The sequence below is a fragment of the Carcharhinus amblyrhynchos genome, chromosome 7 (genome assembly GCF_965287045.1).
Source record: "Carcharhinus amblyrhynchos chromosome 7, sCarAmb.v2.hapA, whole genome shotgun sequence".
NCBI lineage: Eukaryota > Metazoa > Chordata > Chondrichthyes > Carcharhiniformes > Carcharhinidae > Carcharhinus > Carcharhinus amblyrhynchos.
Window position 1 is genome coordinate 125,216,559 of NC_137330.1, and position 15,755 is coordinate 125,232,313.

Sequence of the window (15,755 nt, forward strand, 5' to 3'; positions counted from 1 at the left end):
CCTCAAAGCTTGACTCCTCAAAGTCCACCATCTACAAGGCACAAATCAAGATTTAATGGAATACTTTCCACTTGCCTACATGAGTGCAGCTCCAACAACAACAAGGAACTTTGACAAGGTATTGCATGCTAGGTTGTTGCATAAAGTTAAATCTCATGGGATCTGGGTGAGGAAGCTAAATGGATACAAAACTGGCTTGATGACAGAAGCCAGAGGGTGGTTGAAGAGGGTTGTTTTTCAAACTGGAGACCTGTGACCAGAGTGGTTCTATTGTTAATTTAGCTCTTAGTTGCTCATTCTAGCTCAGTAGAACCTCTTTCCTTCTTCTATCTCTATGTTGGTATACAGATGGACCACAACAGCTCAACCCAAATTCTTCTCTAGCGCTTAAGGAGATGCCCTTAACCCTGGCATGGAGCAGACAACTTTGGGATTCAGGGTCTCAGCGGCAGAAAGAAATGTAACTATCCTTGCAATTATAAAGTGCCCTACCACCAGCACATAATAATGCACGGAAGCATCTGGCACATTGATTAGCATTGCTGCCTTACAGCGCCAGAGACCTGGATTCGATTCCTGGCTCGGGTTACTGTCTGTGTGGAGTCTGCACATTCTCCCCATATCTTCATGGGTTTCCTCCGGGTGATCCAATATCCTCCCACGGTCCAAAAAACATGCTGGTTAGGTGCACTGGCCATGCTAAATTCTCCCTCAATGTACCCGACTAGGCGCCGGAGTGTGACGACGAGGGGATTTTCACAGTAACTTCACTGCAGTGTTAATATAAGTCTACTCGTGACATTAATAAATAAATGTTTAAACTTTAAACTTGCTTTTTGTTCCCCACAACTCAAATATGTCCATATACATGGTGCTGTGCTCAGTTTGCTTATCTTACTTGAACTCCTTGTTCTCGTCCACGCTGCAATAACAATGAATATGTTGGGCAATTAAAATGGCTTTGGCTCCTCCAGTGCTACCTTCCAGGTCCTCATACCAGCCTCTTTTACAATTACCCTTCTATCCCCAACCATAGTATCCCCTCCCAAATGCATCACTGTCTGAAGTGGGACTCCAGCTCATCAACTCTGAGCCAAATTTCCCCAAACTCTGACCTTGTTAAAGAAGTGGTTGCTGTGGGATCACACTAGTGCCCACCAGCTCCTGCACACCACAGCTACAACACACTAGCAGTGGAAGGGTGCATTGCTGAATGGAGGACTGTGACAGGTGGCCTTCCTCAGGAATCAGTGTTGGGACTTTTGCTGTTTGTAATATATATAAATGATTTGGAGGAAAATGTAGCTGGTCTGATTAGTAAGTTTGCAGACGATACAAAGGTTGATGGATTTGCAGATAGCGATGAGGACCATGAGAGAGGATACATCAGGATATAGATCTGTTGGAAACTTGGGCAGAGAGATGGCAGATGGCAGATGGACAAGTGTGATGTAATGCATTTCAGAAGGTCTAATACAGATGACAATTTTACAGTAAATGACAGAATCTTTAAGAGTATTGATAGGTAGAGGGATCTGGGTGTACAGGTCACAGGTCACTGAAAGTGGCAACGCAGGCGGAGAAGGCAAATGGCATGCTTGCCTTCATAGGCCAGGGCACTGAGTTTAAAAATTGACAAGTCATGTTGCAGGGTGCTAGAAATCAGAGCAGTAAGTCAGCAAGTGTAGATTGGGGATGAGCATGGTACCAAAGCCAGGCTGACTAAAAGGAAGAACAGGCTGGGAGAAATCGAATCAGTAGACCTGGAGGTCTGGAGTGCATTTGCTTCAATGCAAGGAATATAAACGGTAAGACAGAAGAACTTAGAGCCTTGATTCATGTGTGGAACCTGGATATGGTTGCAGCAACCGAGACTTGGTTAAAAGAAGGACAGGACTGGCAGCTAAATATTCCGGGACATATATATTTTAGGCAAGACAGAGGAGAGGGTAAAAGAGGTAGGGGAGTTGCAATACTGGTTAGGGAACATATTACAGCTGTACAGAGGGAGGACACCTTGGAACAATCATGTAATGAGACACTGAGGGTACAACTCAGAAACAGGAAGGGGGTAGTCACTATGATGGGGATGTACTATAGGCCTTCCAACAGCCCCATGGAAAGATGAAGAATGGATATGTTAGCAGATTCTGGACAGATCTCGAGTTGTTGTAGTGGGAGACTTTAATTTTCCTCATATTGATTACAAACCCTTCAGGCTAAAGGTCCAGATGGTGAGAAATTTGTTAAGTTTGTCCAGAAAGGCTTTTTGCAACAAGATGTGGATAGTCTGACGAGAGAGGGGGCTTTACTAGACCTGGTACCCAGGAACAAGCCCAGCCAGATCATCAAATTTGCAGTGGGGGAACATGTGGCAAACAGTGGTCACAATTCCGTAAGCTTTCGGATACTCATGGAAAAAGATGAATGTTGTCCTAGGATTAAGGTGCTAAATTGGGGGAAGGCTAGCTACAACCACACTAGGCAGAATTTGGAGGCTGTTGTTTGGGAGAGGCTGTTTGTGGGTAAATCCACATTTGACATGTGGGAGTCTTTTAAGGAGCAGTTGAGCAGATTGCAGGGCAGGAGTTGCCAATGAAAAGGAAGGACAGGAAAGACAGGATTCAGGGACCACGGATGACTAGGGCAATTGCAAGTCTAGTCAAAAAGTGGCACACATGAGGTCTAGGCAACTAGAAACAGATGGAAGCATTTGAAGAGTACAGGGAAAATAGAAATGAGCTCAAACAGGGAGTTAGGAGGGTAAAAAGAGGTCGCGCAATGTCCTTGGCATTCAGGATTAAGGAGAATCCCAAGACATTTTATACATATATTAGGAACAAGAGGGTAGCTAGAGAAAGAGTTGGTCCACTCAAGGACAAAGGAGGGAAATTATGCATCGAACAAAGGGGGACAAAGGAGGGAAATTATGCATAGAACCAAAGCAAGTGGGTGAGATCCTTAATGAACACTTTGCATTGGTATTCACAGAGAGGGACGCGTCGATTGATGGTGTCTTGGAGGGGTATGTAAACCCTTTAGAACAATTCATCATTACGAGGGAGGAAGTGTTAGGTGAATTAAAAGCATTCAGGTGGACAAACCTCCAGGGCCAGGTGGCATCTATCCCAGATTACTGAGGGAGACAAGAGATGAAATGGCTAGGCCTCTAACACAAATCTTTGTTTCCTCATTGGCCACTGGTGAGGTCTCAGAAGATTGGAGGATAGCCAATGTTGTCCAGTTACTTAAGAAGGGTAGCAAGGATAACTTGGGTAATTATAGGCCAGTGAGCTTGATATCAGTGATAGTGAAGTTGTTGGAGAAGATTCTTCGAGATAGGCTCTATACACGTTTGGAACTGAATAGTCTTGCTAGTGACAGATAGCATGGTTTTTGTGTGAGGGAGGTCATGTCTCACTAATTTAATTGAGTTTTTTCAGGAGGTGACAAAAATGATTGATGAGAGAAGGGCTGTGAACGTTATCCACATGGACTTTAATAAAATATTCAACAAGGTCCCTCATGGCAGTCAGGTGCAAAAGATTAAATCTCATGGAATCAGGGGTGAACTAGCTAGCTGGATTCAGAACTGGCTTGGTCACAGAAGACAGAGGGTAGTGTTGTAAGGGTGTTTTTCCAAATGGAGGTCTGTAACTAGTGATGTTCCACAGGGATCGGTACTGGGATCTCTGCTGTTTGTAATATATATACATACCTTGGAAGAAAATATAGCTGGTCTGATTAGCAAGTTTGCGAATGATACTAAGATTGGTGGAGTTGCGGATGGTAAGAAAGATTGTCAGAGAACACAGCAGAGAACACAGGCTGGAAAACTGGGCAGAGAAACGGCAGATGGAATATAATCCGAACAAAAGTGATGCATTTTGGTAGATTCAATTCAGGTGGAAGCTATAAATAAATGGCAGACCTATCAGGAGCATAAACACATAGAGAGATCTCGGAGTACAGGTCACAGATGCTGAAAGGTGGCAGCATAAGTGGAAAAGGTGATGAAGAAAGCATATGGCATGCTTGCCTTCATCAGACGGGACATCGAGTATAAAAGTTGGCAGATTATGTTAGTTATGTAAAACATTGGTTAGGCCACATTTGGAATACTGTGTCCAATTCTGGTCACCACACTACCAGAAGTACATGGAGGCTTTGGAGAGAGTACAGAAAAGGTTTACCAGGATGTTGCCTGGTATGGAGGGTATTAGCTATGAGGAGAGATTGAATGAACTGGGATTCTTTTTGCTGGAAAGGCAGAGGCTAAGTACGACCTGATAGACGTTCATAAAATTATGAGGGGTATGGATAAGGTGAATAGTTGGAAGCTTTTTCCCAGGGCAGAAGTGACAATTACAAAGGGGCACTAGTTCAAGGTAAGGTTCAAAGGAGATGCGTGGTGTAAACTCTTTACACAGAGGGTGGTGGGGACTCACCTCTCCTTGATACCAGATCTTCCACTTCCCACTTCTTAGTAAAGGTCTGCTGCACTGACTTCTCCCAGAATGCTCCACTGAAGTCCCTTTCTCCCTATCTTTTTTTAATATAGTGAGGTTATATTTGCTATACTCTAATCTGACTGTTCTAGAATTTACAGCACCAAATACTCACTATTTCCAAGGCTACTTCTTTTAGTACCCTAAAGTGCAGATTATCAGGCCCTTGGCATTAATCGGCTTTCAGTCTCATTAATTTTTCTAGTACTATTTTTTGAGTAATACTATTTTCCTTAATTCCTCCTTCACACTAGACCCTTGATTACTTTGCTTTTCTGGGAAGTTATTTGTGTCTTCTTCCATGAAGGCACTTGTTCTTGTTTAATTGGTCTGCCATTTCTTTGTCCTCTATTATAAATTCTCCTGCTTCTGATGTAAGGGACCAATATTTGTCTTCACTAAACCAGAGAATGGCTATTTTGTATGTACATGCGCTTCCTATCTGCAAAGGACAGGGCTCAGTGTGTTTATAGATGTGGCTTAAAGCACAAGTAAGCGAGCCACACTGTGAGTCCGTCTAATAATCTTACATTCATTGCCAGTCTAATTCTTAGCATATCTGGGATTGTTCAGCAAATGTTGTCCAATAAAAAATCCTAATGTTGGACTATATGTTTTAAGATCTGCTTGCATGGCTGGTTGGGAGCAGTCACTTCCTTGCCTACTGCGAACAACCAAAGGGACATGGTGTTTGATATGATCCACCAGTCTTTGGGATGTAAGGCATCCCAAATGTCACACCAGCAATGAAATTCATGTCCCACATTACTCACTTGTATGATAGGCAGAACATCTTAGCTTGATGGCAGCAGCCATGCTGTTATTGCATAGTAGCAGTGCGCACCTTTGAATAGTAGCTCAAATTTTTGAGATAGAGGTTTAGTCGTAGAGATTTACAGCATGGAAACAGGCCCTTCAGCCCAACTTATCTATGCTGCCCAGTTTTTATCATTAAGCTACTCCCAGTTTCCCACATTTGGCCCTTATCCCTCAATACCCATCTTAACCATGTAACTGTCTAAATGATTTTTAAAAGTTAAAATTGTAAAGTTTTAAAGTTTATTGATTAGTCACAAGTAGGCTCACATTAACACTGCAATGAAGCTACTGTGAAAACCCCCTAGTCGCCACACTCCAGTGCCTGTTCGGTACACTGAGGGAGAATTTAGCATGGCCAATGTACCAGCACATTTTTTGGACTGTGGAAGGGAACTGGAGTAACTGGAGGAAACATGCAGACATGTGGAGAATGTGTAAACTCCACACACATGATCTAAGCTGGGACTCGAACCCAAGTCCCTAGAGCTGTGAGGCAGCAGTGCTAACCACTGTGCCATCGTGCCGCCTCGCCTCCACTACTGCCTCTGGCAGCTTGTTCTAGAAACTCACCATCCTTTGAGTGAAAAAATTGTCTCTCCGGATTCTTTTGTATCTCTCTCCTCTCACCATAATCCTATGCCCTCGAGCTTTAGTCTTCTCTCCCTTTGGGAGAAGATGTTGACTATCTAGCTGATCTATGCCCTTCATCATTTTAGATCTCTATAAGATCACCGCTAAGCCTCCTACGCTGCAGGGAAGGAAGTCCCAGTCTAGACAGCCTCTCCTTATAACGCAAATCATCAACTCCCGGTAGCATCCTAGTAAATCTTTACTGCACTCTTTTTACTTTAATAATATCCTTTCTATAATAGGGTGGCCAGAACTGTACACAGCACTCCAATGTTACCAATGTCTTATACAACTTCAACAAGACGTTCCAACCCCGTATTCAATGTTCTGACCAATGAAACCATTCCGAATATCTTCTTTACCACCCTGTCTCCGAGCGGCTGCAGGACATTCTGGAGGAGGAGGATGAACAGCAACTTATCGTGGTGCACATAGGCACCAATGATACAGGTAAAAATGGGATGAGGTCCTACAAGCTGAATTTAGGGAGTTGGGAGTTAAACTAAAAAGTGGGACCTCAAAGGTAATAATCTCAGGATTGCTACCAGTGCCACGTGCTAGTCAAAGTCGGAATGTCAGGATAGCTAAGATGAACATGTGGCTTGAGGGATGGTGCAAGAGGAGGCATTCAAATTTCTGGGACATTGGAACTAGTTCTGGGGGAGGTGGGACCAGTACAAATCGGATGATTTGCACCTCGGCAGGACTAGAACCAATGTTCTCGGGGGAATGTTTGCTCATGCTGTTGGGGAGGGTTTAAACAAATGTGGCAAGGGGATGGGAACAGATACAGGAAGTCAGAGGCAAAAAGGGGAAAAGTGAAAGGCAGAAAACTAAAGTCAAAAATCAAAAAGGGTCACAGTGCAGAGCACAGAGACTATGGAGAACTTAGTAAATGGGTCCAGTAAGGCTAAAAGAAAAATACTGGGAGAGTGTACAAAACCTGATGGGTCGGATAGTCTGAGAAAGCAGGGCAGAGAGCATTGAGTCATTGAATCATAGGGGTTTATAGCATAGAAACAGTCCCCTCTGGCCCAACTTGTCCACGCCCACCACTTTTTTAACCACTAAGATAGTCACAATTGCTGCGTTTGGCCCTTTTCCTTGAAACCCATGTTACCTGTGTGACATAGGAGTATTACCCAGGTGTTCCAGGCTTGTGAAAAGGATCAGGGAGAGCCTTCTGCTTCACAGTGATGACTGATAGTTCTAACATGTGACTTTCATTCTTACCCATGTAACTGTCTAAACGCTTTTAAAAAGACAAAATTGTACCTCTATTACTACCTCTGGCAGCTTGTTCCAGATACTCATCACCCTCTGTGTGAAAAAAATTGCCCCTCTGGACCCTTTTGTATCTCTCCCCTCTCACTTTAAACCTATGTCCTCTAGTTTTAGAATTCCCTACCTTTGGGAAGAGATATTGACTATCGAGCTGATCTTAGGGGTAACCTCTATAAGATTACCCCTAAGCTTCCTACACTCTAGGGATGTATTCTTTCTAGTTTAATAATATCCTTTCTATAATAGGGTAACCAGAACTGTACACAGCATTCCAAGTGTGGCCTTACCAATGTCTTGTACAACTTCAACAACTTCTACATTGGTATTCAATGTTTTTATCAACGAAACCAAGCGTCCTGAATTCTTCACCACTCTATCCATCTGTGACTCCACTTTCAAAGAGCTATGAATCTGTACCCCTAGATCTCTTTATTCTATAACTTTGCCCAATGCCCTCCCACTAACAAAGGGAAGTCTAGATTAAACTGCACTTATTTCAATGTAAAAGGTTGAATGGGCAAGGCAGATGAACTCAGGGCATGGACGGGTGCATGGGAATGGGATATTGTAGCTACGACTGAAACATGGCTAAGGGAGGGACAGAACTGGAAGCTCAATGTTCCAAGGTACAAATTCTATAGGAAAGATAGAACAGGAGGTAAGAGAGGAGGGGAAGTTGTGTTTTTGATTAGGGAGAACATCATGGCAGTACTGAGAGGGAATATATCCGAGTGTTCGTCCATTGAATCTATAAGGGTAGAACTGAAAAATAAGAAGGGAGAGATCACTTTAATAGGATTCTGCTATGGGCCCTCAAATAGCAGGAAATTGAGGAGCAAATACATAAGGAGATTACAGATAGCTCCAAGAAAAATAGGGTAGTAATAGTGTCACTTGACCTCCTCTTGGGAAATAAGGAAGGGCAGGTGACTGAAGTGTTAGTGTGGGATCACTTTGGGATTGGTAACCATAATTGCATTAGTTTTAAGATGGCTATGGAGAACGATAGGTCTGGCCCAAAAGTTAAAATTTTAAATTGGGGCAAGGCCAATTTTGATGGTATTTGGCAGGAAATTTCAAAAGTTGACTGGGGGAGTCTGTTGGCAGGCAAAGGACGGCTGGTAAGTGGGAGACTTTCAAAAGTGTGTTAACCAGATTTCAGGGTAGTGTGAAGGGCAATGCTTTCCAGAAGTAGGGAGCCATGGATGACTTCTGATATTGAGGACCTGGTCAAAAAGAAGAAGGAGGCATATGACATGCATAGGCAGCTGGGATCAAGTGAATTCCTTGAAAAGTATAGAGGTTGTTGGAGTAGAGTTAAGAGAGAAATCAGGAGGGCAGAAAGGTGACATTACATTGCTTTGGCAGATAAGGCAAAGGAAATTCCAAACAGCTTGTACAAATACATAAAGAGCAAAAGAGTAACTTGCGGGAGAGTAGGGCTTCTTAAGGATCTATGTGAGAAACCAAAAGACATGATGCGTTCTATTTCAGCATCAAGCTTGCACATTAACTAATAGTTCAGGACCTAATTACAAGGTTACCACATACCAACAAATCAGCACTCTTCTTATGCAGTATAAATTGGTGATCTTGTGATTTGTCTTGGTATGTACAAGACAAAAAGCTCTGATATGTGTTTTTTTCCAGCAATACTCAAGTTCTGAACTACTAAATGACTACTCGTAAAGATTTGGAGCTTCATTTGGACCTTCCATTGTCAGGTGGGGCTATTCAGAACAAATGTCATACAAAATTACCTGACTTTGCTCCATCTGGCGGTAACAATCCACAGATGAGATTCATTCCTTCATCTCCCAGAATACAGTCTCCGAGATCCAGTGATATTAGCGAGGGGTGTAGGGAAAGGACAGGGATGAGTACAGCCAATCCAGAATCAGTGAGGGGAGTGCCATGCAGGCTATAGAGAAACAAAATATTATATAGCTTTAGGGCACAACCTAAGTGGCATGAAAAACAACACAAGTAACACGGCATATGTCCATGTATTATATGTCCAACAGTGAGTGAATAATACTATTAAGAAACAGAAACTGGAACTATTATAAAAGGTAGTCAAAAGCTGAAAGAATGAAGTTAAGGAATTAAGTCAGACGTAGCACTGCAATTGCCATTGCATAGGTAGTGGAACACCCTGCATAGGACACAGCAAACAATGAGTGCAAAGGCAAACAAGTAGTAGTGAAGAACCTGGTAGTTTCAAACTTTAACTAGATTTGAAATGCTGAAAACTTAGTAGAACCTGTTGATAATGAAACATTAAGCTGATTATTAATAATATTGCATCTCATTTTGACCAAGTTCTTTCACCCTAGTTTTGCTCTAACCACTAAAGAAAAACCAAAACAAAAATATTTAACATCTCTTCAGATCTTTCATCAATATATTCCTTCCACTTTAAGATCAGTAGTCAAAGTGTTCACCAATGATTACACAATTTCCAGAACAACTCAAGATAATGAAGTGGGTCATGTAGCAAGTCCTGGCAACATTCAGGCTTGGGTTAAGAGGTAATAATCATGCCCCACAAATGCCAAACCAAGACCCATCTCCAAGAAGATAAAATCTAACCATGTCCCTGAGACATTCAATACCAATACTATCACTGAATCCCACAACATTATCATGCTATGGGTTACAGTTGACAAGAAACTGAACTGAAATAACTACACAAATACTTTGGCTGCAAAAGCTGCTCAGAGGCTGGGAATTCTGTGACAAGTAACTTACCTCCTGATTCCCTCCAACCTGGCCACAAGGCATAAGTCAGGAGTGCAATGGTGAGCAGCATCTTGAATCATGGTAGATCATTTGCTGGAGGTACAGCAAGAATACTGTTAGGAAGGGAGTTCCAAAATGTTGACTAATTGGCATTGAAGGAACAATGACTGTAGCTCCAAATTAGGATGGTTTGTGGTTTGGAAAAGAAGTTGTATATGCTAGAGAGCAGCGGGGTGGCACAGTGGTTAGCACTGCAGCCTCACAGCACTAGGGATCTGGGTTCAATTCCAGCCTCGGTCACGGCCTGTGTGGAGTTTGCACATTCTCCCCATGGATTTCCTCCAGGTGCTCCAGTTTTCTCCCACAATCCAAAGATGCACATGGATTAGGTGGATTGGCCATGCTAAATTGCCCCTTCGTATAAATGGATTAACAGGGGTTATGGGGATAGGGCCTAGGTGGGATTATTGTTGCTGCAGGCTCGATGGGCTGAATGGCTGCCTTCTGCACTGTCGGAATTCTATGATTCATAGGCATCTGCTATGCTTGTCCTCCTAAGTGATAGAGGTCGCAGGTTTGAAATACACTGATGAAGGAGTCCTGGTGATTTACTGCAGTGAATCTTGTAGGTGGCACAGACCTGCTGCCATTATGAAGGGAACCAGTGTTCAAGCTGGTGGATTGCTAAAAGGCTGCTTTGCCTTGGATAGTGTCATGCTTTTCGAATGTTGTTGGAGCCGCACTCATCGCAGCAGTGGGCGTTTTCCATCACATTCCTGATTTGATTTGATTTATTATCGTCACATGTATTGGGATACTGTGAAAATTAATGTTTCTTATTCATTGTAGACACAACATAGAAGAAGTAGCACATACGCTGTGCATATTGGCAAATTTTCTCTGTTCATGAGATAAGGTGCCAGTTAACTGAAGAAAGGCATTTTTGTTTTTCTTTCTTACCAGGGAGGAAATGCTGAATTCTGCTTGATTATAAAGGTTACCAGAAGCAGAAAAAGGAAAAAACCTTGTTCATCTTTGTCACCAATGTAGTAACCTTGCCAAGGTTACTTGCAACCTTGCAACACTGCCTTATTGAAACAAAGTCTGTGCCTGCGACTTGCAACAAATCAAGGACAGTGTTCTAAACTTATGAAACCCTAGTGCAGGTTGTGTGTGGGTTTTGAACTCCCACACTCGTCTCTCATTCAACCACTTACTCAATAGGAAAACTTGTATTCCACAAAGTTTATAAGAAATCTAACACTGTCCTTCATGGCCACTGTAAGTGTCACCATTGTTTCTCTTGCCAATTATCTTAAAACCAGGGTATAGATGGATGCTTCTGTGGATATGAAAGAAACTCCAGGATGGCATGTTGCATTCCTGGTGCCAGGGTCCATAATTTCTCTGAAGGGGCAGACAAAATTCTGAAGGGAATGAGTGAACAGTCAGAGGTTGTGGCACATATTGATATTAACAACATAGGTAGGAAGAGTGATGAGATCCAACATCAGCAGTTTAGGGAGTTAGATAGGAAGTTAAAAATATAGGACCTCTAGGGTTGTAATCTCAGGATTACTCCCTGTGCTATGTGCTAGTGAGGCTAGGAATAGGAAGATAGTGCAGCTCAATACGTAGCTAAATGTGGTTAAAAAGACAATGTTGTCAAGGAGAATACTGAAATACAGGCTATTAGGGTGGATGGGATTGAGGTTCATAAAGAGGAGATGTTAGCAATTCTGGAAAGTGTGAAAATAGATAAGTCCCCTGGGCCGGATGGGATTTATCCAAGGATTCTCTGTGAGGCCAGGGAGGAGATTGCAGAGCCGTTGGCTTTGATCTTTAGGCCGTCATTGTCTATAGGAATAGTGCAAGAAGCCTGGAGGATAGCAAATGTTGTCCCTTTGTCCAAAAAGGGGAGTAGAGACAACCCTGCTAATTATAGAACATAGAACACTGCAGCATAAACAGACCCTTCGGCCCACAAGTTGCGCCGATCACATCTATACCTACCAAGCCATAGAACTATCTGTAACTCCCAATCCCATTAGATCCCATATACTCATCCAGAAGTCTTTTAAAAGACCCCAGTGAGTTCGCCTCTACCACCACCAACAGCAGCCGATTCCACTCACTCCCCACCCTCTGAGTGAAAGACTTACCCCTAACATCTCCTCTGTACTTGCTTCCCAGCACCTTAAACCTGTGTCCTCTCGTAGCAACCATTTCAGCCCTGGGAAATAGCTTCCGAGAATCCACCCTATCTATTCCTCTCAACATTTTATAAACCTCTATCAGGTTGCCTCTCAACCTTTGTCTCTCCAGGGAGAAGAGACCTAGCTCCCTAAATCTATCTTCATAAGGCATGCCTCCCAATCCAGGCAACATCCCTGTAAATCTCCTCTGCACCCTCTCAATAGCTTCCACATCCTTCCTGTAGTGAGGCGACCAGAACTATGCACAGTACTCCAAGTGGGGTCTGACAAGGGTCTTATAAAGTTGCAGCATTACCTCCCGACTCCTAAACTCAATCCCTCGATTAATGAAGGCCAGTACACCATATGCCTTCTTGACCACATCCTCCACCTGCGAGGCTGATTTAAGAGTCCTATGCACCCGGACCCAAGATCCTTCTGCTCTTCAACACAGCTAAGCCTTGATATTGTACTCCTGCATCCCATTGGTCCTGCCAAAATGGACCACTACACATTTATCCGCGTTGAAGTCCATCTGCCACTTCTCCGCCCAGTCTTGCATCCTATCTATGTCATGCTGCAACTTCTGACATCCCTCCAGACTATCCACAACACCACCAACCTTCGTATCATCGGCAAACTTACTAACCCGTCCCTCCACTTCCTCATCGAGGTCATTTGTGAAAATGACAAACAGCAAGGGTCCCAGAACAGATCCCTGGGGCACTCCACTGGTGACCGACCTCCATGAAGAAAAAGACCCATCCACAACCACTCTCTGCCTTCTGCAGGCAAGCCAGTTCTGGATCCACAAGGCCAAAGCCCCTTCACGCCCTCTCACCTTCTCAAGAAGTCTTGCATGGGGGACCTTATCAAACGCCTTGCTGAAGTCCATGTAAACCACATCCACCGCTCTTCCTTCGTCAATGTGCTCAGTCACATTTTCAAAGAACTCAACTAGGCTCGTAAGGCACGACCTGCCCTTGACAAAGCCGTTCTGACTAATCCTGATCATTCTAAGCTTCTCTAAATGCTCATAAATCTTGTCTCTCAGAATCCTCTCCATCAACTTACCAACCACTGAGGTCAGACTCACCGGTCGGTAATTTCCTGGGCTATCCCTGTTCCCTTTCTTGAAAATAGGAACCACATCCGCAATCCTCCAATCCTCCAGAACCTCTCCCGTCTCCATCGATGATGCAGAGATCATCACCAGGGGCTCTGCAATCACTTCCCTCACCTCCCACAGTAACCTGGGGTACGTCCCATCTGGTCCCGGCGACTTATCTATCTTGATAAAATTTTAATTTAATATAAATGAATTATAGATCAGTGAGCCTCATTTCTGTTCTGGGCAAAGTTTTGGAATAGATTATAAGAGATAAGATTTATAAGCATCTAAAAAGGAATAATTTGATTAGGGATAGTTAACACAGTTTTGTGAACGGTAGGTCAGGCCTCACAAACATTATTGAGTTCTTTGAGAAGGTGAACAAAGAGGTGGATGAGGGTAAAGCAGTTGATGTGGTGTATATAGATTTCAGTAAAGCGTTTGATAAGGCTCCTCACAGTAAAGTATTGCAAAAGATTGTCAAAGGCAGATCGTGCCTTACGAGCCTGGTTGAGTTTTTTGAAGAGGTGACTAAACACATTGATGAAGGAAGGGCAGTAAATGTGGTTTATATGGACTTCAGCAAGGCGTTCGATAAGATCCCCCATGCAAATTGAGAAAGTGAAGGGGCATGGGATCCAAGGGAACATTGCTTTGTGGATCCAGAAATGGCTTGCAAAGAGTGGTCGTAGATGGATCTTTTTCTGCATGGAGGTCGGTCACCTGTGGAATGCCCCAGGGATCTGTTCTGGGACTCTTCTCTTTGTGGTTTTTATAAATGACCTGGATGAGGAAGTGGAGGGATGAGTTGGTAAGTTTGCCGATGACACAAGGGTTGGAGGTGTTGTGGATAGTTTGGAGGTATGTCAGAAGTCGCAACGAGATATAGATAGGATGCAAGACTGGGCAGAGAAGAGGCAGATGGACTTCAACCCAGATAAGTATGTGGTGGTTCATTTGGCTGGTCAAATGGGATGACGGAGTATAATATCAAGGGTAAGACTCTTGGCAGTGTGGAAGATTAGAAGGATCTTGGGGTCCGGGTTCACAGGACTCTCAAATCAGCTTCGCAAGTAGAAGATGTGGTTGAGAAGGCGTATGGTGTACTGGCCTTCATCAATCGAGGAATTGAGTTTAGGAGTCAGGAGATAATGCTGCAGCTGAATAAGACCCTGGTCAGACTCCACTTGGAGTACTGTGCTCAGTTCTGGTCACTTCATTACAGGAAGGATGTGGAAGTCAAAGAAAGGGTGCAGAGAAGATTTACAAGGATGTTGCCTGGATTGGGTGGCATGCCTTATGAGGATAGGTTGAGAGAATTCAGTCTTTTCTCCTTAGAGAGACAAAGAATGAGAGGTGATCTGATAGAGCTGTATAAGATGTTGAGAGGTATTGATCGAATGGATTCTCAGAGGCTTTTTCCCTGGGCTGAAATGGCTGCCACAGGAGGACACAGGTTTAGGGTACTGGGGAGTAGGTACAGAGGAGATGTCAGGTGGATGTGGTCTTTCTGGATTTTCAGAAGGCGTTTGACAAGGTACCTCACAAGAGGTTATTGCAGAAGGTCAGGGGACATGGAGTTGGGGGTAGGGTGTTAGCGTGGATAGAGGATTGGTTGTCAAATAGGAGGCAGAGAGTGGGGGTCAATGGGTGCTATTCGGATTGGCGGTTGGTGACTAGTGGGGTGCCCCAGGGGTCGGTGCTGGGGCCTCAGCTATTTACCATTTATATAGATGATCTGGAGGAGGGAACCGAGTGCAGGGTGTCGAAATTTGCTGATGACGCCAAGATTGGGGGAAAGGCAAATTGTGCGGAGGGTGTGGAGAGTCTGCAGAAGGATCTAGATAGGCTGGGCGAATGGGCCAGGAAATGGCAAATGGAATTTAATGTTGGCAAGTGTGAGGTGGTCCACTTTGGTAGGAAGAATGGTAGGAAGGACTATTACTTACGTGGCGAAAAACTGCAGCAGGCGACGGTGCAGAGGGACCTCGGGGTCCTTGTGCATGAGTCGCAAAAACCCAGCTTGCAGGTGCAGCAGGTGGTCAGGAAGGCGAATGGGATGCTGGCCTTCATAGCGAGGGGGATTGAATATAAAAGTAGGGAGGTCTTGCTGCAGCTGTATAGGGCATTGGTGAGGCCGCAGCTGGAGTACTGTGTGCAGTTTTGGGCGCCGCACCTGCGCAAGGATATTTTGGCCCTGGAGGGAGTGCAGAGGAGGTTTACTAGGCTGATGCCGGAGTTGAGGGGATTGAGCTATGAGGAGAGGCTGAATAAACTGGGCTTGTACTCGTTAGAGTTTAGAAGAATGAGGGGAGATCTCATTGAGACGTATAAGATGATGAATGGGATGGATAGGATAGAGGTGGAGAGACTCTTCCCGCTCAAAAAAGACAGTAGGACTAGGGGGCACAGCCTCAAGATAAAGGGGAGGCGGTTTAGAACAGAGTTGAGGAGGAACTTCTTCAC

At 44.0% G+C, this 15,755-nt stretch overlaps 1 protein-coding gene across 2 annotated transcripts in view; it reads right to left on the minus strand.

Moving 5' to 3' along the window:
- lrrc73 (leucine rich repeat containing 73) overlaps positions 1–15,755 on the minus strand; it is a 146,945-nt gene that overhangs the window by 115,873 nt on the left and 15,317 nt on the right. For both annotated transcript variants that reach the window (XM_080193098.1, XM_080193097.1), the window contains exon 2: positions 9,002–9,162. In XM_080193098.1, coding sequence (XP_080049224.1) covers positions 9,002–9,162 — 161 coding nt within the window. The remainder of the gene's footprint in view (positions 1–9,001; positions 9,163–15,755) is intronic.